At 41.1% G+C, this 26,544-nt stretch overlaps 1 protein-coding gene across 1 annotated transcript in view; it reads left to right on the top strand.

Annotated features, from left to right (window-relative positions):
- EPDR1 (ependymin related 1) overlaps positions 1-20,833 on the top strand; it is a 30,873-nt gene extending 10,040 nt beyond the window's left edge. The window contains exons 2-3 of the mRNA XM_061996688.1: positions 15,029-15,237; positions 18,399-20,833. Coding sequence (XP_061852672.1) covers positions 15,029-15,237; positions 18,399-18,589 — 400 coding nt within the window. The 3' untranslated portion in view covers positions 18,590-20,833. The remainder of the gene's footprint in view (positions 1-15,028; positions 15,238-18,398) is intronic.
- The last annotated feature ends 5,711 nt before the right edge of the window (positions 20,834-26,544 follow it).

Below are 26,544 nucleotides of genomic sequence, written 5' to 3'. Positions count from 1 at the left end.
CTTTGTGCAATATTTGGACTCTTCTAGAATAAGGAGCATTATGCCCAGCATGGCATTGCATAACCTGAGGGTGCCACTGGCCAGTGGAACTTCTCCTCATCTCTGCCAAGCAGACCTGTTTCTTTCAGCTGTTTTTGTTTACTGACTTGCTTTCATGGCCCTGAGGGAGATGCAGGTATGTTGACAAGAGATCTTAGGTTCCACAGGGAAACTGTGTGTTCCTCCTGAGGGTCTGGAGGATGGCTTTTTGTCTGTATCATGGTCACTCTCTGATACCTGAGAGTCACAGGTCAAGGACGGGATTTACTGCCAAGAGTTTGTTTCCATGTGTGAGAATACAGAAGGCTCAACATGTGAGACAGTCCTTGTTTTCAGGAGTGAATTGGTACCTTTTATACTTTCACATCCAGGAGTAAATTAGGGGTTACTAACAGCAGCATAACTGTCCTTGTCCAAGACCTAATTTATGGCAGATAGTAATAAGAAAGAAAGAATAACTTGTTTTCATCTGAACTCACACTTTTTTTAATCTATTGTAAACATAAATCCTTGACAAACATTTATCTGAAGAGCAATCATTCTTTTGAAGGTTATGTGCACACATTTATGTCCCAGCTGGTTGTTAAAAGATTCTTCCCTTGTACCACACAAAGTGAATCAGGTAAGAGTGATATTCGCAGTTCTTGCTTTTGCTCTGAGGGTTTTATTAGCAACGTTCCTCCAGCCAGTAGGTCTGTTCCCATAACACAGCAATGAGTCTATTTTTGCTTTTTCAGATTTTGTTTCTGAGTTTTCATGATTTTCAGAATTTCTGGCATCAGACTGTTAATTTGGCAGGCACTTTCTTCTTGTACAGTGCTCACACTGTAGTTATTACAAATTTTGAGTCTTTGGCTACTAAGATTTCATATGTCTCAGGAGCTACTTAGCTATTAATTCCATGAAAGCCTATTTTATCCCTTTCATACCTTATGAAGTTTACCCTTTCATCCTGGCATCATCCAGATGACATTTTGTGGGCCAAATCCAGCCCAGAGGGAAGTTCCATCCAGCCTTGTGCCTTTCCCCACTGAATAGCTCCTTGTTTCTTTAATAATTGTCTGGTGTTTGGATTCCCCTGTGTCCATGTTGGAGGAGCAGAAGGGACTGGATACATAGGTTGAAATGCCTCCAATCAGTCACCCCCATGGATGAGCATGCACTGCCATATTGTAAGAGTAGAATCATAGAGTCATAGAATGGTGGGGGTTGGAAGGGACCTTTAGAGATCATCTAGTCCAACTCCTCTGCAGAAGCAAGTTCACCTAGATCAGGTTGCATAGGAACATGTCCAGGTGGGTCTTGAAGATCTCCAAGGAAGGAGACTTCACAACCCCTCTGGGCAGCCTGTTCCACTGCTCCATCACCCTCACAGTGAAATAGCTTTTTCTTGTGAAGAAGTCACAGGTAATATGCACAGAAGCCACACCACATGTGTATAGCTTATTTCTTTTACATATAAAACAACACAAAGTTGAGTGATCTTGGGACATTGTTTATTTCTTATCTGATCAAAAAAAACCACAAAAAAGTAAGATTTTTTTCTCCATTAAGAAGATTGGGATTGTTAGATGTCATTGGTAGATGATATTATAAGGATACTGTAAATCTGGAGCTCTGTCTGCATTTTTTGTGAATAAATAAAAAAGAGAACATTTCAAAACTTAGTAGAAATACATATAGAACTGTGTAACTGATTCAACCCAGATATCCCCAACAAACCACCTAAAAGCTACAGATCTAAAAGCACATAAGGTTTCTAGAATCCTGGAAGAGTAGTAAAAATCTGTGTTGCTGCCTTCTTTTGGATCTTAGAAAGCTGAAACTGTTCTGCTATAGCTCCTCCCTAAATTATAAAGGGATTATCTCTTCACGGCAGTGGAAAATGTCTTTTAATATGAAATATCCAAGACATGGCTTATCCTTAAGTTCATGAAACTCATTTGTCCTTCTCAAATGGAAGGTAATGTTGCATACTTGCTGGATATCTTATTTTCTACATGTATTATTTGTCCTGAGGACAATTAATAATGAAATGTGTTATTGTGACTGATAGCAAAACAGTGCAGAAGACCAAGATGAACACAGGTATTGCAACATCTCATATTAAGATTACTTGTAATGAACTTTGTTTCTTTACTCCATTTAAAAAATAACAGTGTAATAACACCCTGCACATTTACCTTTTGGTCAGTCAAATGGTGCACAAGTAATTAATGCCCAAAATGGCTTCACTGACCATTGTAAGTTGTCTTCTTGTGCAATAACGTGCTCTTCAGAATCTACTTCATTGCCAAATGTTATTTCATATTTCTGAAGTGTTGGTTTAAAACACACTGTCAACTGCTTTGGTGGAGTTAGCAGTAAAGCAGGAGAAGTTTAATGACATCTGTAACCAATATCAGAGGTTGCCTATTTGGAACAAGCTGTTTTGTAATAGATTCATCTTTTTTAAAGAGATAACTTAATTTTTCTTAAGGCTTTAATGGAGTGAGATAAAAAAGCCCTTCAAACCACTTACCAGCAAGATGAAGAACAAAATCCACTGTTCTGTTCTGCTTATATTCTGAGCATGAGACCAGTTGCAGAAGAATAAGTGTGGTGTAAAATAGCAGTGAAGACAACCACTTACAAGATGTTTCACTGAGGTTTCAGTCTCTGGTGTTGCCCATCTGTTTCTCTGTCAGTTCTGGCATTCTCACACATAGCAAGTCTTGCCTGCTGTCCTCCTCGTGTCAGTTCTTTGTGAGAATTCATGGTGGGGTTGCTGCTTAAAATCAGATGGCTCAGTAGATAAGAGGGTTTCCTAAAATTGTGGATATGCTTGGCATTTGCCATTTATTTTCCTAAACAGGAAAGATGGTGTGAGAGCTGTACAGTGTTTAGCTGCACCTATAGTGAACAGCTGTGGATTTCTGCTTAAGCCTGCTCTTTATATGAATACCTGTTGCTTCAGAGACTGATGTTCTGAGGGTAAATGGCCAGATTTTTCCCCACAATTTTCTAAGGGCAGTTTAGTGTATGGCAGTGCTGAAGGTTTTTCAACTCTCACATGGAGCACTGAGTGAATGCAGCAAAGATCTCATTTTTCATTCTTTCAGTTTCTCCTAATACCATTTGCAACTGTGGTTTTATCATATTGAGATACTTTTCTTGCCGGGAAACTTATGAATCTGCCATACTTTTAGGCAGCCAGCACTGGAAAGTTTACTCATGCTATGCAGTTATGGTAATTCTCAGAGGATGTTTATAGTTTGGAAAGCAAAGCTCCATACAGGATGAGGAATTCTTATACAATTAGTTCCCAAATTAGTGTATCATTATTTAATTAGATCCAGATCTGTTGGCATACATCTTCTGTACAATAAATACATTTGTTTTTTCTTGTCTGTGGTGGCATCTGGGAGGACACTTCCTCAGATCACTTTAAATACTCGTTCATAGGAACATACGTGGATTTGTAGAATCAAGGCTGGTTTGTTACCCTGCCTGTCCCAGAAAAGACTGAAAGGGACACATTTAGATAATGAGCATGATAAAATGTGATGGTTTGGCATCTCCTGTACATTTTTGTAAAGGAGAAAAAGAAGGAGATAGGGGTCTGAGAGTGGAGACACCCATTGCATGTTGTTTATCTCCTTGTTATTGATGAGTGAAAATGTAAGGGACCATCTAATGGCCTCAACACAGCAGAAAATGAAGCACTTGCTATTTTTTTGACCTGCCTTCTGGGCTGCCTGTCTGTAAAACCAAATGTATTCATGTAGGTATTGATTCTCAATATGTTCATATGTATTCTTTGTTTATTGACATATTTATCTTAGTTTTCAGTTAGTTACATTACCTGTAAGAGCAGATGATTTCACAATAGTCATATGGCTTTAGGCAGGTTAATTCGAGTTTCTGAATCTTTAATGTAAGTAATCTAGTCTTATGAGGTAGAGAACAATTAGCCATCAGAGACTGAGGCAGAATTGGGTATAATTCAGGGTACTCAGTCTGTCACATTGATTGTGCTAATATAGTCAAGCCAGGTCAAAGTGATGTACAGCCAGGCACAGAGGCATGAGGTGCCAGTTGGGACACCACAAGATGTGGGTACCACAAGCGCTTAGTTGGAGCCCATAAAAGGATCCATGGTGGGTCAAGTGGGATCAAGTTTGGAAGTCTTACACATGCCTGAAACACAGTTTGGTTCTCTGGATTTCCTTCCTTTGAAGTAGTGCAAAAATCCACTTACAAAGCATCAATTATATCTCTGCAAGATACGTATTGTAACTGAGCTGATTGTATACTGTAGCAATAGTAAATATCATTCAACGTGATTCCCAGTGATAGGACAAAGGGCAATGGGTATAAGCTGGAACATAAGAGCTTCCAAAGGAATGCATGGAAGAATTTCTTCACTGTTGAGGTGAGGGAGCACTGGAAGGGGCTGCCCAGATGGGCTGTGGAGCCTCCTTCTCTGGAGACATTCAAACCCACCTGGATGAGTTCCTGTGTGCCCTACTCTAGGTGGTCCTGCTCTGGCAGGGGGGTTGCACTGGATGATCTTTTAAGGTCACTTCCAACCCTTAACATTCTGTGATTCTGTGATTCAATGTCCTTTGTATTATATTTTTTAACTGTGGAAGTGTTCTTTAAATATCCAGTGTTCTTCTCTGTGTTGGTCTAATGAATTATCTGCTGTTTCCAATTGCTGCCCTCATTAATAATCAGTCTGTTCTTCCTAATTCGTCCTCCCTAAAATATTTGAACACAGTTTCAGGCTGTAAAAATCCATAGATCTTTTTTGTGGTTTTTAAAATGTCACTTAAACTGTAGCAAAAAGAGGGAGGATTTCTCATGTCCTAATGAGCAGCTGGACTGTTTTCTCTACGGTATTTGCTCCCTACCAGCTTCCCTCCTCAGGAATTGCTTTCCTTTTCCCTCAGGGAGTCCAACTACAGGGTTACTGTAATGCAGGGAATCTGGGAGAGCAAGTACCCCAAGATAACCAGCAGACCAGAAAACAAATGTATAAATGAAAGTGCTGCAAGGATTTCTTATAAGGAACATTATTTTTCTGAGTTTCCATACTCTCAGAGCTGTAAGATTTTTGTCAAGTTAACTGTAGCAAAGGATTATATGAAAGGCCTCAAAAAGGGGTTTTTTTCGTGACAAAAAGATGTTTAAAATATTTTAAGCATTTGGAGTAAAAAATGTGAAGATATTAATTACTTTGCCTAAAAACAAAGCCCATTATAAGTTAACTGTCTTAGTTTTGAAACATTTTTCTGATTCTTTTCTTTTCCTTCTAAATGGACCAGCTAATAAACACCTGATCAGACATCTGTAAAAATCAGCTAAATTTTCTGCCTGATTTCACAGAGTTTTTGGGTCAGGTGAATATATAATTTTGGAGAAGGAGTTATACAGCCAGATTTATCTCTAATTACATAGCTGGTAGATGGAAATTGTAAACAGTGGCAGTTACATGGGGATCTGTTGTTAGGAGGTGGAAGGAACAATTGTCTCTTGACAGCCAGGGGAAATATGAGGGATGGGAGGGGGAAATCTAGTGGGCAGAAAAGTGATTTGTGCTGATGTACTTCTTGGAGAAGGGATGCAATTCTCTGGGGACAGAATTCAAGGGTTTCTTATGCAGTCTTTGAATTGGAAAAAAAGTGTCTAGTACTGTTGGCCACTTCAATTTTGCCGTGGTTACACTGAATTTTTAGAAAATACTGATTCCTGTCCCTCTGAAAATCTCCCCTTTTGGAGTATCTTCATGTTGACCATCCAAAATGGGAAGCTGTTCAAAATCACTGGTCAGTTTTTAAAGTCTTGCCCATTAAATGTATAAAATAATGCAATTACAAAGAGGAAAAAAAACCCACAATATGCAAATAGGGGACACTGTGTAAATTTTAAGTAATTATAGAGTTATTTGTACTTAAAAACAAGATTTATTCTCATGTTTGTTATGGTTATAGGAATGGTAAAGGAAAATAATTTTGGCATGTACAAAAGTTCAGGATTCATGCTGATTGTGAAAAGCTCAAAGAAAACTGTGTCCCCCTGGCAAGTGTTATCAATGACACTGGGCTCTGTGTCAGGAAAACACCCCAAAATTAGGTAGGCATACCTGTTTGCTGGAGACTTCAGTTTGTATTTGTGTCACATGCTAAATGGTAAAGCTATTTCTGTCATGTTTTAAGCAGCATGGGTAGTCTAAACATGTTCAATAGGTCTAGTGACCTTTTCCTGAGTAATGGAAAACTTTCAGCTGTGCCAGTGCAGTATATTTATACCAATATTATTTACAGGTCTTGCCCTCCTTGCTACTGCTTCTTAGAACTGTCCTTGAATGAAAAATAAATGCATCAGGTTTTTAATACAATTAAAATGGCTATAAACATTCTTTAAAATAGAAATGTATTCTTAGGCATGCTTGCTTCAGCTGATTGCTGTTTCTTCAGCAACTGTTGTTTCTGCAAATGGACTACCAGATGATCTGTGAAATGGCTCTGTATCAGCACACCAATGTGTACCCTAAAGCAAGTACTCAAGAATTTGAAGAGAAAAGGTTTAGAAGTTCATATTCACCTATTAATTATTTATGTCTTTGCAGCCCAGCTGATATTTAAGAACATTCTGAGTTCTGTCAGTTTCTTGTGATGCGTCGTGGATGTCGCTTGTGTCGGGTTCCTACAAGCAGTATACGTGTGGTGACTGCTGAAAGTACCCCCTGAAAAGCTGTTAATTCAGTTCAGTTGTAATTCAGTTCAGTTGCTACTGAAGAGTTGGAATTAAAAAAAAAAGCACAAAAACTCAACAGACAACCAAAAAAACCCCTCCAGTTTTGTGAAGAGCAATTCTAACAGATAGTTCACCCTTTTAATTATTCCCTTTGAATGCTGAGCCTGTGTTATTGGATGCACAGTCCTGGTTTTAGGTGGTATTTGTCTTTAACTCATTCAGCACTGAAAATAATGTGATGGTGTAATTAGAGTTGACTTCAAAAGCAAGCAGAGATGAGGTACATTTTTCCAAGCTCATAGGGTGCCTTAATATATTGCCCACTCAGAAGAGCATTTCCACATCTCTGTTTTGAGCATCCAGTCTTTCAGTTGTTTACTTCCATTTGCTATAGAGCACAAAGAGGATGAGAAAGATAATGAATAAATGATAATTTATTGAGAAACGACCTCTGTAATTTTTCTCCTATGAATCTGTCATTCCTAAGGTGTTTAGTATATATTGAGAGGTGAGGCTTTGCTTTCCTCATTCTTGTTGATGTCCTCTAAGCCCTGCTGTGATTTTCCAGTAACATTTATTATTATTAACCTACTCAGAGCAGCAAGGCCTCACCGTACTAGACATTTTACAAACCCAGAAAAGGAAAATAATGTCTAACCTCAAGTATTTTTTGATATGATGTGGTTCTACTAGTAAATAACATATTCCCTAGGAGGTGATTCCATTGATTCATTGGAAAGCGTTACGGTATTCTGGCCACATCTTCCATTTCTTTCCTTTTGAGCCAAGCTGTTGTCTACCAAGGGCTCCAATTCATGAATATAACATTATTTATGGAAACACACAGATGCTCTCTATTAAGGACAGTGCATCTTTTATCCACTTGCAAAACACAATGCCCTTAAACGCAGTACTTCATTGTTTTCTTGAATTTCAACTCCAGTTCAAACACGTTGTTGCCAGGGGTGCAACTTGATGGATCAAACTGATTGTGGAGTCTCCTTCTCTGGAGACATTCAAAACTCACCTGGATGAGTTCCTGTGTGACCTGCTCTAGATGGCCCTGCTCTGGCAGGAGGATTGGACTGGACAGTCTTTCAAGGTCTCTTCCAGCCCTTAAGATTCTGCGATTCTGTGATTATTATTGAGTGTCAAATAGCTAAAAAAGCACAGCTAGGGAAGCAGTGTTCTTGCTGAAGAGCTTAATTTCCCTTAGTATTTGTTAAAGTAGCTAATCTAATCTATGCAAAAGCAATTAAAAGAATAGGACATTGCATATTTTTGAAATTGAGTTTAATAACTCACAAAAATAAATCAGCCTTTAGCTGGTGTAGCTTTGACTTTCCAGCTCTTGATTCCTATATTTAAGGTTTTCTTTCTACACAAACTTTGTAATTAACAGGATGTAAACTGCCTAATTCTGTCTGCTTTGGAAACTGGTAGTCAAAAGTTCCTCATATATTCCTTGCTAATTAAGTACCTGATACAGGGAGCTTGGTTGCCTTGAAAACAAAAGAAGGGCTTCACAGTCTGTGAGTGATTTAAGTCAGACTGCAAAATGCTGCTTTTACACAATATCAGGTTACATTTACTGTCACATGTATTTGCACAATACTGTATTTGTACAATATACCATAGTCCAGCACCACTGCCAAACATGTGAGATCGAATATGGTAAATTACTGTTGTTGTTGAGGTCTGATACACCAGAAGAAAAACAGAAGTCTGAAATTACCGAAAACTTCATGGGAAAGAGGAAAAGAGTTCCCAGAAACATACTGAAAAACGAATCCTTCTCAGTTTTGAAATGAGCTTGCCAGAGCTTTCCAAAAGCAGATTAATGCTCTTGACCTGATGAGTGTTTATCAACTGTCTGCATGTCTGCTTGGCAGCTTTGCTCCCTTGAAAATGTTCTTCATCTGAAGAGCTGAGAAGATGAGGTTTTGTAGTCATCTTTCTAGTAAAGGTTCCCATTCACCCAGTACATATTTCTTCAATAAGAAATGTGTAAAAAATAATGGTATTGTTCTGGTTGGTATGTTGTCAAGGGCGTGCAAGATAAGAATTACATGTTTGGAGATACCTGTCCATACACTAGAATAGACTGTTTGGGATACTTTCATAGAATCATAGAATGGTAGGGATTGGAAGGGACCTTTAGAGATCATCCAGTCCAACCCCCCTGCTCAAGCAGATCAATCTAGATCAGGTCGCATAGGAACGTGTCCAAGCGGGTCTTGAAGAACTCCAAGGAAGGAGCCTCCACACCCTCCCTGGGCAGCCTGTGCCAGGGCTCCCTCACCTCACAGTGAAATAGTTTTTTCTTATGTTTAAATGGAATTTTTTGTGTTCCAGCTTCATCCCATCACCCCTTGTCCTGTTGCTAGATACCATTGAAAAAAAGTGCTGCCCCAACCTCCTGACACCCACCATTTAGATATTTGTAAATATTAATGAGGTCCCTCCATATTCTCCTCTTCTCCAGACTAAACAGCCCCAGTTCCCGCAGCCTTTCCTCATAAGGAAGATGCTCCAGTCCCCTGATCATCTTGGTGGCCCTGCACTGGACTCTCTCCAGCACTTCCCTGTCCCTCTTGAGCTGAGGAGCCCAGAACTGGACACAGGACTCCAGATGAGGCCTCACCAGGGCAGAGTAGATGGGGAGCAGAATCTCCCTCGACCTACCACCCATACTCTTCTTGATGCATCCCAGGCTGCCATTGGCCTTCTTGGCCATGAAGGAACATTGCTGGCTCATGTTCAATTTACTATCAACCAGCACTCCCAGGTGTCTCTCTGCAGAGCTGCTCTCCAGCAGATCAATGCACAGCCTGCCCTGGTGCATGGGATTGTTATTCTCCAGATGCAGGACTCTGCACTTGCCCTTGTTGAAGCTCACGAGGTTCCTCTCCGCCCAACTCTCTCAGTGAAATTTATTCCAGCTAGAAGAGTTTCTAACTTCTTCCATAGTATTTAAAAATACCTTTTTACAAACAGAGCTGACAAAGAATTAAGTAACACCAGAAAGGCAGATAGATGCTTCAACATCTCAAAAGAGAAAGCAAAGTTAACTTTGGGTTAATTGCAGTGACTTCAACTTGGTATCTCAAATAGCAAATACTCTTCCCTGCTGAGTAAGACAAATCTCTGATACAAATCATACATTAAATTTTGCTTCCATTTTTTCACTTGCTTTATTATACTTATTAGGTAATATAAGTCTTGGCTAACTCCAGTGGGAGTTTTAACGATATAATAGCTGCAGCTGGGAAAACGGAATCAACGGATCATAGAAGCACAGAATCATTTTGGTTGGAAAAGACCTTTAAGGTCATTGAGTCCAACCACTGACCTCACACTGCCAAGCCCATCACTAAACTAATCCATGTCCCTCAACACCTCATCTATACACCTTTTAAATATCTCCAGGGATGGGGATTCCACCATCTCCCTGTTCATTGAACCCCCATATGTCTTTGCAGGAGAGGAAAGTCTGTTTTATAAGAACCATTGTTCCTTTGGGGGTTTTTTGGAGTAGGAACTGTGTTTTGTTCTTTGTTATTACCAAGGCTTCTCACAACTGGTTCTTGATGCCTAATTAGCATGTCCTCAGTGTTACAGCAATCAAAAACTAAATAGGAATGGCATTTTAAGGCTCTGATACTGTAAGTTACCAATCCAAAGCCACAGAACAAAATGATGCAGAGCCAGGTTTAGCACATGAGGAATTTCTTTTACCCAGTCTGGGCCTCAGACCATTATTTTGCTTCTCTCTAGCAAATGACCTTGTCTGATGTGCTTTGATACATCACACATGTCATGGCATGCCACTGCCAGTGTCTCTGCTCTTCTCAGTCACCATTGAAGGCAAGAGCTGGACAGCAAGAGCTCCTTGCTTCTAGGTTTGATGCTCACAAGCAGCCAGAAGCACAGAAGTAAACCCTGGGAGTCAGGTAGATGTGTTAGGTGACAGGCAGCCTAGACTGCTTCTGGGTTGACAACTGGGAGAAACATCAGCACAGGGCACTTTTCAGCAGGATTCAGTGCAGACTGGGTACCTGAAACAGAGCTGGTAGCATGGTTTGGAGTCTAATGAGCTTTTTTTCAGACACATATTTTAAAAAATCACTGTTTTGCATTGCATCAATAATGTGCAGAACGAGAATCCAATCAAAAGACAAGTCATTAGATAAGTTTATTGGTTTCAGTCATTAATGAAGGTCCAAGAATACGTCACTCATGTTATTTGGGCTTTCTCCTGGGAGACACCTCTAACTGTCTTCCTGTATTTCAAGAGGAATCTCAGAAGCAGGGCAGTATTTGGATGCACACCCACTCCTCACAGTATGTCCTCCATGCAAGTGCTTCTCCTCCTGATTGTGTGGATGTGACACTCTGCCCTTGCATTGAATTCAGTTGGGCTTTTATTCAGAAAAATACTTTCCTTAGCTCAGGAGAACTGAATGCAGCGTGGATCCCACCTGTCTGACTGATTACTTCCAGCAAAGTCAATAGAATTATTTGCACGGGATATGGTCCAGTGTTAAGAAATTCTTTATAAAGCATAGGAGTAAAAAACATGTGTATGTCTTTATAGGCTGGATTTTATCCACTTTCAGGCACAAAGGGAGCATTAAGGACCATGAGAGAGTCCCATTAAGGGCGTAGTGTACAAAGGGTGTGAGGTATAGGATGGGGTAAGATGGAATAGGATAGGAAAGGAAGAGAAGTAATACTTGTCAGGCAAATAGGGTAACTTGTCCAAGTAACCTCTCCAAATCTGTTTGAAGGCTTTCTTGAAGTTACAGTTTAAGGAATGAAATTATTAGAAAAATAATATTAGAGGTGGGCAGAGGCTGCAAATATGTTACTTTTTGTGAAAACAACCAAACTAATTAAAAATCATTTCCTCTTCTTTTTCTTTGCCAAGGCCTATTTTCAGGACTCTCTGCTTCCCCTCAAGCAGCCAATGGAGTTTCAGGCACCTAAAACAAATAGAGGCAGTACACTTAGGGCTTGTCCAGTAAAAGAAAAAAAGAGGAAATTATATTAAAATATTTAGCTTTAAAATTGGGGATTTTTTGTATTCATGCACATTTCATTATTAATTTTGGCTAGTAAATAGTGCTTTTTATAAAACAACAGCTTAACCATTCACCTTTTTATATGCAGTTAAACTCAGATCCTGTGTAATCTTAGGTTTTCTGTGCTTGCTGTTTCCAGGACACAAAGAGCAGTGATTCTCTTTAAAACTTGGATGTGAGGTACATCCGTGTTGAATAATAACAACATAAATCACGTTCCCTGTTTACCCAGAGCTGTCATGCACAATGAGTAGAGCCATGCTCTCTGCGGTTTTCATCTTGTGTGCATGCCACCACAGCATGGAAGACAGCAAAGGCAAGAAAATAAGGTTTTAGGGGTTCTGGCTGTCTTTCTACAAGTATTCAGGCTGTCTCACGAAGTCACAGGGGCTATCAGTATGCTGGAAGTTAAATGCGTGCATTTGTCAGATTGAAGTTTGAACCATTGTTCCACTTGAGTAAAGGTGGCACTTGTCCTTCAGGCAATTATATCAATTCACAGGTCAGAAAATTTAGAACCAAAGGTATTCATTCCATGAAATAAGTTATGAAGGAAAGGATATGGAACAAGAAAACATGACAATAAAGCATTGTTAAAAATGCGAATAAAATGTCCGTGCAAAATAAGTTTTAAGTAAGGATTTAAAATAAAGTGGAAATGTGACTGTTTACATTTTATTCCCAGTAGTTTCTAATGCTTTGCTAATGTGTCACTTCTTTGTTCTTTCACAAAATGTCTGAATTGTCCCTCCAAAATCTCAAAGACATTGATCCATAAGGCATTCCCTGTCCCACTTGTATGGGAGCTGCTGGACAACCAGCTGAACAGTAGTTAAGTCATTAGAGCCTGTTTGCAAAGAAGTGTATTTTAGTGTTCTTGTGAGTATGTTCTCTGGACTGAGAGTAATATAAAAGTTAACTTGTGTTCTTATATAGTGACAGGCTCGGGTTTATGTTAAGGAACCAGTTTATGCATACTGAGTTCTTCAGTAATGTATCACAACTGTGGAAACAGTCTTTGACTAAGAAAATATCAGGCAAGTTTGGGTTGATACGACTCCTCAGAGAAGCAGGAATATTTTAAGATATAGACAGGAGAATTATTTACCACAGGAAAGCTAATATAGACTCTATCATAATCTTATCTTATACAACCTCTATGTGTGCCTTGAAAACGCTTGGGAAGTTTCTGGTGACTGACTCCCTCATAGAAAGCAGGACAAGCTACTCCCCATGTTGTGTAAGGTCACGTCCCACCTTACCCCTTATCAGCCTCCTTGCCTCCTTTACATTCTTTGTTACCATTTGGTTTGGCTAATGCCATTTAGCCTGCTTCTGTTTCCACATCTGCCAGAAAAGTGATCATCTCAAGAAGTGATGGGAATGTTGCTCGGATGTTTTTAACCATTCTCAGGCACTTTCTCATGGACAACCTTTAAACACCTGTGTCAGTAGTGGATGAAGCGGTTCCTGTCTTATGCAATTGTATAATGTAACAATTAAGACTGTAAATTGTTTTGTTGCCAGCTCTATTTACGTAAACTTTACATCCTTCCCAAAAGAATGTGAAGATTGCAAAGAGAAACATGCAGGAGTTGAGAAATACCAAAGATAAAGTCCTCTCTTGCTTTTATGCGTCATCTCTTCCATTACATGGATTATGCAGTCTTTTCCACCAACCTCCCTTCTAGCTCATGACACAGGATGAGTATTTTTAGGGGCCACCATCGGGTTTGTGAAGTAGGAGACACCACTGTCCAAAGGACATCCAAGCCCAGGAAATGGAGAGAGCATCATGAATGAAACTAGAAGTTACAAGTGGAAAGAGACACTGTTACAGATGGGCAAGGTGAAGCTGTTTGGTGGAATTAATACCATCTCTTCCTTTTCTGTAGAGTCACTGTGTAACAGTAGGCTGTAGCCAAATACTTGGGCTGAGACATTCACAGGTCATCTCTAAAAATGAGTGCACGGTTTCAGTGAGGGTTTAGAGAGTGACTCCTGCTGCCCTTTGCAAAAGCTTGAGAGCGTGCATGAGGGTGCTTTGAACAACTCATCATGTGCTTGATAATGCTAAGTACCCCAGAGAAGCTAGGCTTCTAGTGTTTCTGATTTCATGTTCAGAATTAGCTAATACTTCTGATAGTTTTGGATTCGGTTTTTCTCTGTTTCTGTCCCCAGTTGTAAGGTAAGGATCATACCACCCTTTTTGTGGGTATGGAAGCAAAGCCACAGTGTTTGTGGTAGACCTAACTATTAGAACTAGTAATTAGATGAAAATGTCCATGAAGGGGTTTATCATTTCACTTCAGAGCAGGGCTTGGTCACCTCATATTCTGTAGAAGATTGTTTTTAAGTCTTTATTAACTCTCCATTTTGTTGACCTCACCTTCTGGTCTGTCAAGCTCTTTGATCCCCACACCTCTCCTTATCTCTGCCTTACTATTTTGCTCCTCTGCTTTCTTCTTTCGCCACTTCTTGAGTCTGGTGGGTTATGGAGAGAAATGTTGCCATTAGAAGAGATAGTTCTGCACTTGTGACTTCTCAGTTCTGCACTTGTGGCCATGTACTTACCCCTTCACCATCATGTCCTGCTAATCTATCTGTGTTGCCATGGAGGAGCATTTGTGAGGATGGCTGATGCATAACTAAGCAGCACAGAGAAAAGCTCTACCACATTCAGGAGGAACTGAGTCCATCTAACCTATGCAAGTGGATTTTTTCAAAGGCTTACAGCTTACCCAAATCTAGGCAACTTTTAATAAAAACTTCTCCCCTGCCAAATTTCAAGTCCTTTCTCCAAAACATGGAGGCACTAGAGCTTTTTAATGAAACAGTTATTAAAAAGCAAAACAAAACTAGGAATAATAACATGTTTTTCTCTCAGTTGTTCTCAGAAAAGTTGTTCTGTTGTTCTCCGAAATGGCTGAACAAGTTCAGCCTGATTTATTTATTTTGGAAAGAGTCAGCTGAGACAAACTTTCAGCATGGGAAATTTCAAGCCCAACTGGTTAGCCTTTCTCAAAGTTTGGCAAAGCTTAATGCAAGTGAAAATGGTCTTATACTGAGAAGTCAAAGGCAAGCTTACTTGTCAGCATTGCTCCTTGCTTAGTACAGAGGAAAACCTAAAAACATATTAACTGGGGGTTTTTTAAATGTTTCAGGTTCTTTGAGTATATATTGCTCTACAAAGATGCAGTGATGTTTCAGATTGAGCAAGTTACAAAGCTCTGCTCAAAGATCGCTCTGACAGAGCCATGGGATCCGTATGATATTCCTGCCAATTCAACTTATGAAGATCAGTACTACATCGGGGGACCTGGAGATCAAGTTATGGTAACGGAATGGTCCGACAGAAAACCAGCCAGGAAATGTATGTGCATGTTTTTCTTTCACCTTAATAATAACCATTGTTTCTGCTACACAGGGTAAAGATAAAATCATTCCTATTTCATCCCAGCCTTCCATATTTATGCATAGTTTGCTGGGAGAGATAATAAATATACCCTGTGCACAGCATGGCATTTTATTATCAATGCATTTTGTTAAGAAAGTGTTTCCTAGCAGTCTCAAATACATCCAAGAGACTTGACTGTTGTTTGAGTTCATGCAATATAGATTTGGGCATGGAACAGCATCATTTTCGACGAGTTCCTGTGTGACCTACTCTAGGTGGCCCTGCTCTGGCAGGGGGGTTGGACTGGATGAGCTTTCGAGGTCCCTTCCAACTTTTAAGATTCTGTGGTTCTGTGATTTTGCACCTGAATCCATCATCCTGTATCCAAAATGTATCTAGAGAATTGGTAACATAATTAGGGGCACACAATCTACAGTATGCGTCATAGAAACAAAGCAGGTGTCTGTATGTGTCTGCACATTGCTATCAAATGTCACAGAATACATCCAATATGTAGTTCTGCAGCACTGAACGTCCTTAATGTGCACCTAAGCTTTGTTATCTGCTACACTAGTAAGAAACATCTGCTTGCAAGGCTTAGTTCTGCTCTTGGCAGCTGAACACCTGCATCATAAAAGAAAGGCTGAATTTTTCAGTGTGTTAGGTTTTGAAGGCATAGCAGTTTATTAGCACACTGGCTTCAATTTTGTCTAAGGTTTACTGATTACCCAGACAACTATAAAAATAATTTTGAAAGCTAAATGACGTTTATGGCACCGTTGAGCTAATGCAATACATATGGTTCTGGACACCTAATACATAGGCTGGTTATGAACCTGAGCATTCAGCCAGAGGAAAATATTTCTTTCTTGAATAAAAGTAGAAAGAATGAAGCAGAAAATGAAGGATAGGATCATTAGACCCCTGTAACTAAGTCATTAATATCCTCTGGTGTTCTACATGAGGGAAATTATCACTTACTCCAAGAATTTTGTTTCTCAGAGCTGGTATTTTTGGAATTTTTATGGAGCTTAATATCCAGATACATCCAGTTAATGATGTGTGATTTTTATCCTGTATTACTTTGTATCTCCAGTGCTTTTGTAAATCATCATTCATAAAAATAATGTCCACCTTTCAGCTACCATTATGTTTGCCTGGATTCCAGAAGTTATATTTCTGTTCAAATCATAAAGGTTTCAGTGGAGATACAGGCTGCATTCGTAGCATCACCTTTTACCTTATTTTCTTACTCAAAATTCTGATGGGAGGCTTGTTGTGGAGAAGTCTCCCTTTCTGGATATTCAAAACCGAACTCATTGAGGTCAGAATGTTTTTTGGTATGTTAAAACGCCCTGGAGATGTATGTTCAAATGCTGCCCAGCTTGCCACCCTTTCTCTTGATGTTATATGTGTGTTTCCTGTCACAGCTTGTCTATTTCTGATAATGTGATTGTGATGCAGCATATGACACTCTAAGTATGATTGCTGCTGAGAAAATAAACCTCCTTGGGAATCAAAAAATTGTTACAGTTCCCCCTCAGAGGAACTGATTTATGATCACAGTAGGTAATTTTGTATTTTAACCTCATGAGTTTCTGCTACCAAGAGATCTGAAGTGCATAAAACAACTGGATAAAGTGGTGTACAGTGGAAGGGGTAAAGAAAAGATCACAGAAGAGGTGCATTGGATTGATGATATGAAAGTGCAACATATTCAAAGGAAACCACCTTTATGGAATTGACTGGAAAAGCAGCACAGTGGTGAAAGTAGAGATGATGGTAGAGGATGGAGGGGAAAGAGAGTGAAGGAACACCTCTGAGATAAACATGTTGTGGAGTTAAACTGCAACTTAGGAAAGAGACAGATTTGCTACATTACAAATGTGGAGGAGAAATGCTTGAGGGGAGTAGGAATTTAAAAAAATTAACATGATAATGAGAAAAGATGACAGTAAACAGAAGGAATGAGTTAAAAGAAGAGATAGAGGCACTGGAGCTGCCTTTGGCAATGTTCCTCCTCTAATGAGACAAACCCTCTGTGCTTGAGACAGATGGAAAAAGTTGAAGCAAGGTCATATTTATTTGGATTAAAGCTTTGGTGGGTATCATCAGTGTAAGAATGACAGTTAAGATGATAGAGGACCAAAGGCTGTGGAGGCAAGATGCCTATAGCTGTCAGTTCTGGTGCAGAGCAGTCCTCAGCACAGCAGAAGACAAGTGCTTCCTTGGGTAGGTGAGTGCAGTGCTTCCTGTGCACAGGGATAGTTGGTGTAACTTCAGTGTTTAGAGTGTCAGAGGCTGTGTTCAGGGCAAACAGTATGAAATGAACTACAGGTTTTCAGTTGCCATACTTTTCAACTTGTTAAGAACAGAGTGTCAGGTGAAATGTTCCCATGCTAACCAAGCTGGTGGCACCAAAAATTGAATCCTGGGAAAACTCACCTGGACACGTTCCTGTGCAACCTGATCTAGGTGGGATCTGCTTCTGCAGGGGGTTGGACGGGATGATCTCTAAAAGTCCCTTCCAACCCCTACCATTCTATGATTCTATGTAAACAGCATTGCATTACTTTATTGGTGAAGTGAGTAAGTGATGAGGTGAAGGTGGCATGAGGGATGAGATAAATCAGGCTTCTGCAGAACACAGGACTTGGAAGGTGACACATCAATGCCATGACAGTATCACGATCTTTTCTTTAAATATAAGAAAAAACTATTTCACTGTGAGGGTGAGGGAGCCCTGGCACAGGCTGCCCGGAGAGATTGTGGAGGCTCCTTCCTTGGAGGTCTTCAAGACCCGCCTGGACATGTTCCTATGCAACCTGACCTAGGTGACCCTGCTTCTGCAAGGGGGGTTGGACTAGATGATCTCTAAAAGTCCCTTCCAACCCCTACCATTCTGTGATTCTATCATTTGAGATGTGCTTAACACCAATGTGTTCAGGTTTAAGATCATTGCAATATCCAAATTATACCAGTTTCTTGGCCATTCATGGTGTTGGCGTGCGTGTGGACAGAACTATGGGCAGCTCCACCACTTTGATTGAAGAATGGCCATTGTTTTGCCTGATGTCATTGTGACATACTCATTCATTCTTATTAACTAAAGTATTAATGTTTCTGCTTGGTTACAGTGGAATCCTGGGTCGGTGTTTACACTGTCAAAGACTGTTACCCAGTACAGGAAACCTACACGAAGAACTACAGTGTGACAACCTCCACTCGCTTTTTTGATCTACAACTGGGCATTGCTGACCCCTCGGTGTTTAACCCACCTAGCACCTGCCAGACAGCCCAGCCGAGGAAGATGAGAGATGAATGCTGATAATGGACACAAGCTGCCCTGGGCAAACAAATATTAGCCAAGAGGATGGTTATTAATAGTCACATGCTGACGTCTAACCTGATTTTTCAAGCTTATTCTTGCTCTTTTGGGAATTGTAAGTTTTCACTTGAAAGGGAACATAAACATCTAACTGGGTAAAATATGTAACAGAGAAGATCTCCTTCATCACATTAATCTGTTCAGTCATGCACTTGCATCATTATATACTTACCACTAAGATAATATTTATAAATACTATTTATTTAGGCTGTGGCTGATTTTCCTCTTGCAAAGGTTTCATTATTTATTTTTCAAGAAAAGGCATAAGCAGACTGCAATAATGGTAAAACATGGAAGGAAAAGATAGATTGCTCTCTTTTTTTTTTGTCATTGTTGCTTCTGTGTACTTGCAAGAAGGGGAAATATGTCCTGGGAAAGACTTCATCCCTAACCAAAAAATACTCTGTTTGAAACAATGTGCATCATAAGCTATGGAACTTTGTTCTCTTGGTTTTGTTTTGCTTTGCTCTTTTGGGGGGGAAGGGAGGGCATAATTTCTGCTCTTCAGGAAACTGGTAATCTAATGTTTGAGCTGGTTTTATTATTTCTGAAAAGAAACTGGAGTAGCTGTATTTGTGTAATTGTCACTGACGTGCAAAGAAATACTTTTCTGTTTCATGGGAGGACACTGTGAAAGGAAGGGGAAGAAGGAAAGGTACACTCCACAAAAAAGTAAGCCGAAGTTTTCTTGCCTTTAATAGCATGGTGAAACATCCCAGTAGGATGCAGTGAGACATTTTGGATCATATTTTACTTTAGTATTCACTTTTTGAGGTAATACTAGCTTTAACCTATGCAAAGAGATTAAGAGGTATTGCACTCTAAATGGCTATAATATGTTGTGTCTATTTTCAAAAGTCCTTACTCAAAGAATATGGGAAGACCTTTATCATTCTGTGCAGAAGTGAAAAAAACCCAAAAAAGCCACTCTTGGTGTGTGATTAGTAAAGACTAAATGAGTGTTCACACAGTGCCTGGCGATCCGGATGGAGTGAAAGACAGAGCTGTGTGGCCAGTGAGAGAGATGGAAAACCTGGTGAGATCTGAGATGTTCTTTGTCACTGCATCTGATGACATGGCTGCAAGGCACTGCAATCTAAGCAGAAATGACAATCTTGCTTTCCTATTTCCTGTTCCATCAGTTTCTCAAGCCTTGTTGTCTCCACATCCTTTTCTGGTGGGTAGAGTGATATTTTCCTTAAGGGAAATAAGTAAACTAACAACAAAAAAAAGCACAGAAAGCACATATATTTTGCATTAGAAAATTCAAACCAAATCTTCACACACCTTCAGGCCCTCAGAAGTGTGGAATACTGAGGGGCTTTGCACTTTTACCAAATACAATTAATTGTCTTATTCTTTAAGGCATGCATCTTATTTATTATTCGCTACTATGTTTAAAGCCAGGTGCTTGTTCTCTTACACATGTGTTTGCTCCAGAAGTTGCCTGTCTGAAAACAGTGCAACACTGGGAAATTTGGTGTCTCTGGAGAAGAGATGGTGTGCAGCCCCTTAGTGCTTTATATGCTCACAGCTTTTTGTACTTAGGCAAGTGGTACAGTGTTTATTTTGCTTTTACAGTTGTGGTCTGAATGGCATTTTACTTTGCCTTGTGCTTAATGAAAGCATATACAAAGAACTGCTAAAATTTAGGTAGCTCATTAAGAATTTTCCCTCAGACATGACCATTTCACGGAAATGCTGGTGGAAAAAAAAGGATTGGGTTTCCCTGGATTTAGAGTGCACTTAATCTGTGCTCGCCTTCCCTATTTTTTGTGACAACCTAAATGCTAACTGCATCTTGTTCTCATTAGGACAATGATTAACATGCATTTCTTAATATCCGTGTCTTGTTAGAATCTGGAAAATATAAGACATCTGGCTAGCAAACTTGAAGCTGTGGTACTGTGTCGTTTGGGATGACTTTGTTGTGGTAGGGGAGATAGCTGAGTAATCAGGGTGTTTGTATTACGTTCTGCTGACAGCGATATCATTTCTAGCAATAACAGTAAGTGGTCCTTTAAATGCAAATTTGAAAGAGTCTGGTACACAAAAGTGCTTTAAAAATTTTGCTGTGACATTTTATACGGCTAAATATGTACCTCTGAAACAATGCTGTTGTCTTTGTATTTATGCTCTGCAAATTCAATAAAGGGAGCTGTCAAAGAGATGCCAAGCAACACATTTTTGGTTGCATGTTTTAAACGAGGCACAAACCAAAGATGAAGTGGGATCTTGACCGGCTTGAGATTGGGCAGAGAGGAACCTCGTGAGGTTCAACAAGGACAAGTGCAGAGTCCTGCATCTGGGGAGGAACAACCCCATGCACCAGTACAGGCTGGGGATTGAGCTGCTGAAGAGCAGCTCTGCAGAGAGAGACCTGGGAGTCCTGGTTGATAATAAACTGACCATGAGCCAGCAATGTGCCCTCGTGGCCAAGAAGGCCAATGGCAGCCTGGGATGCATGAAGAAGAGTGTGGACAGCAGGTCAAGGGAGGTTCTTCTCCCTCTCTACTCTGCCCTGGTGAGGCCTCATCTGGAGTCCTGTGTCCAGTTCTGGGCTCCTCAGCTCAAGAAGGACAGGGAACTGCTGGAGAGAGGCCAGCGCAGGGCCACCAAGATGATCAGGGGAATGGAACATCTTCCTTATGAGGAAAGGCTGCGGGAACTGGGGCTGTTTAGTCTGGAGAAGAGGAGAATATGGAGGGACCTCATTAATATTTACAAATATCTAAATGGTGGGTGTCAGGAGGTTGGGGCATCACTTTTTTTAAATGGTATCTAGCAAAAGGACAAGGGGTGATGGGATGAAGCTGGAACACAAAAAATTCCATTTAAACATAAGAAAAAAACTATTTCCCTGTTTCAGTGAGGGAGCCCTGGCACAGGCTGCCCAGGGAGGGTGTGGAGGCTCCTTCCTTGGAGTTCTTCAAGACCTTCCTGGACAGGTTCCTATGCGACCTGATCTAGATTGACCTGCTTGAGCAGGGGGGTTGGACTGGATGATCTCTAAAGGTCCCTTCCAACCCCTACCATTCTATGATTCTGTGAAACACAAAGTGTGTAGGGCTTGCTTTGTTATCTTTGTTACCATTTGCTGCAGTTTGGTATCAGGTACTGCAAGAGACACGTCTTCATGTGACCAATGGCTCAGCAAGAATGAGCACAAAAGGACTTTAAAGCAACCATATAGTGTGCTGCCACAGTAATGTAGAAGTGGGATTTTCATATGTCTGATCACCTGGGGAATTTATCACAGTTACCTGGTGGAAAATTAATGATGAATTGGTAACTGCATGAGTGACATTGTGTTCTGTTGGGTAACAGAATGGGACAGAACCTGGAAGCTGGATAGCCAGTGAGACAAAGCAGGTTTTGTGAGATTTCTAGTGCTTCCTGGTTTCAGCTGGGCCAGAAACAGTGCAAACATAGATCTGCCTGCCATATTTTGGTATTTCTGCTTGGAGGCTTCGCTGAGAGCAGGATGTGTAGAAACACAACATTGTTTTATTTAAAGTTAACCAAACATTCCTGAACCTCAAACCAGGTTTAGTTTGAGTTTGGAGAGGAGATCTGGGCATTTGGTTCTGTTCCTATTTTAACAGTTTGCTTAACTCTAGTATCTAAGGCCAGATTTTGCTGCCTCAAGCCATGCTGCACACCATGGAAAAGCTGCCATTTACCAGGGCATGCCAACTTTCATGAAGAATGTAGGAAGAAATACAATAATCCATAGTCAAAGTAAATTTCAGTCAAGAAATCTCTGAACAATACAATATTCTTATTTTGGGGCACTCTAATGAAATTCTTGTGTTTTCCACCTTGAAGTGAACAGCACACGTTGAACAACACGTAGGTGACCGACCAATGGTGAGAGCAGCATTGGCTCAGGTGCAATTGCTAGTGCCCTGAAATCCCAACTGATGAGAGGTCTCATTGTGACTCACTACAGGATGCATCACATCCTGCATCTCCTGCATCCTCAGCCACCAACTGATGCTGGAGGCAAGCAGAAAGGCACATCAGGGTATCATCAGCTAGTTGCCAGCTCCCTAGCCGTGAGGAATAAAGATTTCAAGAGTGCACCCACACAAAAAGACAGAGATCACTGATTGTAAAGATGTTGAGGTCTCCCTAAGCTGCCTTTCCAGGAGGGCTCCATGTACAGCATGGACTCATACAGTCAGATTACATACAGATTTAGTTTTCACATCTGCACGTAGGCACTGGAATAAATGAAACAACCTTGGAAGACTCTTTAAACCCTTCTGAGCATTTATTGCTTTGTATGGGCAGAAGGAGAAAAGCTTGTGATTCAATGAGTAGCCTCAAAAAATTGAGGCAGATATGTAGGATAAGAATGATGTGATGCTGCTAAGAAGCTGCTAGGGTAAATTTCCAAACATTACTTGAATGCATGCTGCTTTAACATGCTCCAAGGTAAAGATCTGTGTGTTTTGACGTGGCTGTTTCAGCACAGAGCCTGAAACAGTGTACTGGGTGAAATAATGCTCACGGTTACGGTATGGTGTTTTGTTTGAAGTGAGGACAACCCAGCAGTGGACATAACACAGGCATGAGTGAGTGGCTGGTGATCTGCCTTTTAGCTTCAAGAATATATGTGCCTTTCAGGAGGAGTGCTGCCTGCTGCCTCTGAGCAGAGGCTGAGCACATCAGAGGACAGAATAATTACTCTTCTCACCACCCATCCATGGCAACCTACTTCAGGCTTCTTTCTTTCTCACTCCACAAAGTGGGAACAATAATTCTGCTTTCCACCTTCTCTTGTCTTCCTGAGTGTGATAGCTTTGGGCTAGCATCACTTCTTCAGCCAGTAGCACCTGCGTAGGCCTGGGGGCCTTGCTGCAGCAGCACCAATGTCAGAGAGGGTTCCCAGCCTCTGCCTCACAACATGCAATAACATTTATGCGTGTGTTATACGTGTGGGCTGACACTTTGCACACCTTGCAGTGCACGGGGTTGTTGCTCATGTGCTCAGCACCCAGCCGTCACTATTAATTGGGCTCAGCTCGGGCTTCATTGACGCCAGGCAAAAGGGCTTGCTAGCAAAAAGGAAAGGAGAGGGAAGGAAAGGAGAGCCTGCTGGGCTCACCTCGCTCCCTGCTGGGGATTTTCCCACGCTTGCCCAGTGCCGATAAACAGCTTTGACGTTCCTGAAACACCAGCGGCTGAGTTGCCAGCTCTGCATTACAGCCCGTGTCACGCTGAAGGAGAGGGTTGGGTTTCACTCTCTGCACTAAAATTATCCTCCAGGCCAGGCAAGGGACCCAGTTTTGTTTTCAGTGGAGAAGGCATGCCCACTGCTCTCTGCTGCTGCTGCCATCCCAGCGTGGCTGACAGGGGTTTGTGCCCGTGTCACTTACCGATCTGGCAGCCAGTGACAGCCCTCCTCAGCCTGTCCCCCCTATCCTTCCTCCATCCCTGACTCCCCAGGACAAGCAGGGACCTCACTGTCCCCACACACAATGGTGCCAGGTTATTTCCACTTCCCACTGCTGTGATATTTCAAAATTAACTTTTAATGTGGTTTCTTCAGCTGGTTTCTTTCTTCTTTATATGAAGCTGCTTCTGTGAAGAAGATGGGACAATGTGTGATAGGGATGCTGAGCTTGGGCTTTTTTACCACCAGGTAATGGCCCTTTTTTGTTGCTGTAATATCTCATAATTAGCAACTTGTATAGAAATAGATATTCTTGGTGCTGGCAGCAGTTTGCATAGTGGATGGAAATACTGAAAGTAACGATGAGTGACAGTAGATGTTCTATTACTGGTGGCCCAAGTGGCTACCAAGTACCACAACAATGTTAAACCTCTGGTGAGGGAGCTCTGGAGAAGCTGAAAACCACTCCAACAAGTACCTCACAGCTCTCTGAAGTAAGATCAGGACCTAGGCAGGGCAATTTGCATTGCATTTGCTCCATTAAAGTGATACCTTGTACCAGATCCTGTGTGCATGACCATAGCTCACTCCAGGTTGCTTCATAGAGGGACAGAAAAGCAGGTGTTTTTCTCCCAGCATGCTTTTACAGAAGCGATGCAAATGTTAACTATTGTCACTAAATGTTGACTTTTGAATTGAAAAGATGATATGTAGAAAGTTCCAAAGACTTGTAGTGGAACAGAAGCTGTATCGCTAAAGCAATCTGTAGCTTTAAGCTAAAGTTTTTCAGCCTTAGAACTTCTACTTTAAATAAATCATGCAACTTGTCAGGACGACTCCAGACTGAATAACTCCTCTCAGCTGGCATTTGGCTTTGAAAGATGCTGCTTCTGTTGGGGGCTTGAAGAAGGGCCCTTGCCTACAGTTTGGTTCTTTTTCCAACCATACCAACTGAGATGAGGAAATATTGCTTCTTCCTACAAACCTTATCCTGCCAAAGAATGGAGTTTCTTTACTTGTCTGTGCATTTGATATGCTGCAGATTTCCAAAGAAAGATGTTCTATACCAGCACAGGATCTGTCCTGGATTTTAATTGAATGTTCTTGTTTGAACACAATGCAGGCTATAAGCAACAGGCAGTGTCCCTTATCATGGGTAAAAGCTTACCCAAACTGATGACATTTTTCTGTTTCCAGCCTGCTGGTAGATTCTAGACTGGAAATCCCATTCAAAGAATCTATAAGGTTCAAGTTATGTGTAGTTGAGGATGAGAGAAAAAGAACAAGGTGAAAAAAGAAGTGAGCTGAGGCAAAAACGATGCCAACAGAGTGGTAGCTCAGAAACCAGTCAACTACATCCAAAATAAAATGGGGGGGGGGGAAGAAAAAAATGGAAGAAAGAAGAAAGAGAACCATCTTTGCCTGCCTCTTCTCAGTCTGTTTTATGGGCTTATAGAAAAGATACAGGAGATCAAATCCTGTACCTATGGGGTTTGCTCTTGCAGGTGCTGCTCACTCAGCACCCATCAGACCCAATGGGGATCAGTGCAGGGCTTCTGGGTGACCCACAGAGGGAAGGAGGCTATGAGCTTCTACCTCCTCCTGGGGAAAAAAGACTTTGGATGGATTTGACCTTTCAGGTTTACTTGAAGGAAGTATCAAGCATTTGCACCTCCTGCAGAAATGGACAAATTAAGCAAAAAATCATCTCTAGCCAGTGGAAATTAACAGTCAGCACTTATGACTCTGTTCTTTTTTTTCCAAGAAAAGTTTTCTTATTTAACTATGCTGCTGAATTTGGACATTGAAAGCACCAAACTCCCTTCCATTTAATTTCCACCTTGGACTCACTCACACTGCCAGAATGATATTACTCTCAGGATTGTTTGTTCCAACACTCTTACAGATGTGGAGAAAAAGGACAGATGGTCCCTGTGGGTAATATAAGGAGAAATAATCAGAGAAGTCTATAACAAAGCAAGGCAGGACCTGTTCCCATGCACCTCCTGCCTTTCTCATCACAGGAGCCACAGGAGCAAGCTGGCCTTGCAAAATGTGCAATCACAAAACATAAGCCACAGGAAGCAAAGTGCTGTCACGCTTCAAATATTGGGGCCAATATGATCTATATGACAGCAGCAATCACCTGATGTCAGACATGTCACTCACTAATGAAACCTCCCTCTCTGGAGGACCTTTCTTAAGAGCAGAAGGAAATGTTGGTCTTTGCCTTCACGGGGAGTCGTGTCCCCCCTTGCCAGAAGCACCAGGCAGGAGTGGCCAAGCACAATACATCTTTAAAGTTCCCTCCTTTCTTTCTACAGCAGCTGCCTGAAAGGTGGCTGTCAAAGGGCTGCAGAGGAGGAAGACATGTGTGGCATGTGTTTGGTCAGGTGTCTCAAGTGCTGCAATGAACTTTGGGCCACCTGAGCCAGAGGGTGTGAACAGAACTGCTGCACTCCAGTGCTGTACACAGCACTGGCTTTGTACTGAA

The sequence above is a fragment of the Colius striatus genome, chromosome 5 (assembly GCF_028858725.1).
Source record: "Colius striatus isolate bColStr4 chromosome 5, bColStr4.1.hap1, whole genome shotgun sequence".
Taxonomy (NCBI): Eukaryota; Metazoa; Chordata; class Aves; order Coliiformes; family Coliidae; genus Colius; species Colius striatus.
Note: the sequence above shows the minus strand (reverse complement) of the source record. Positions and strands in the feature narration are given on the sequence as shown.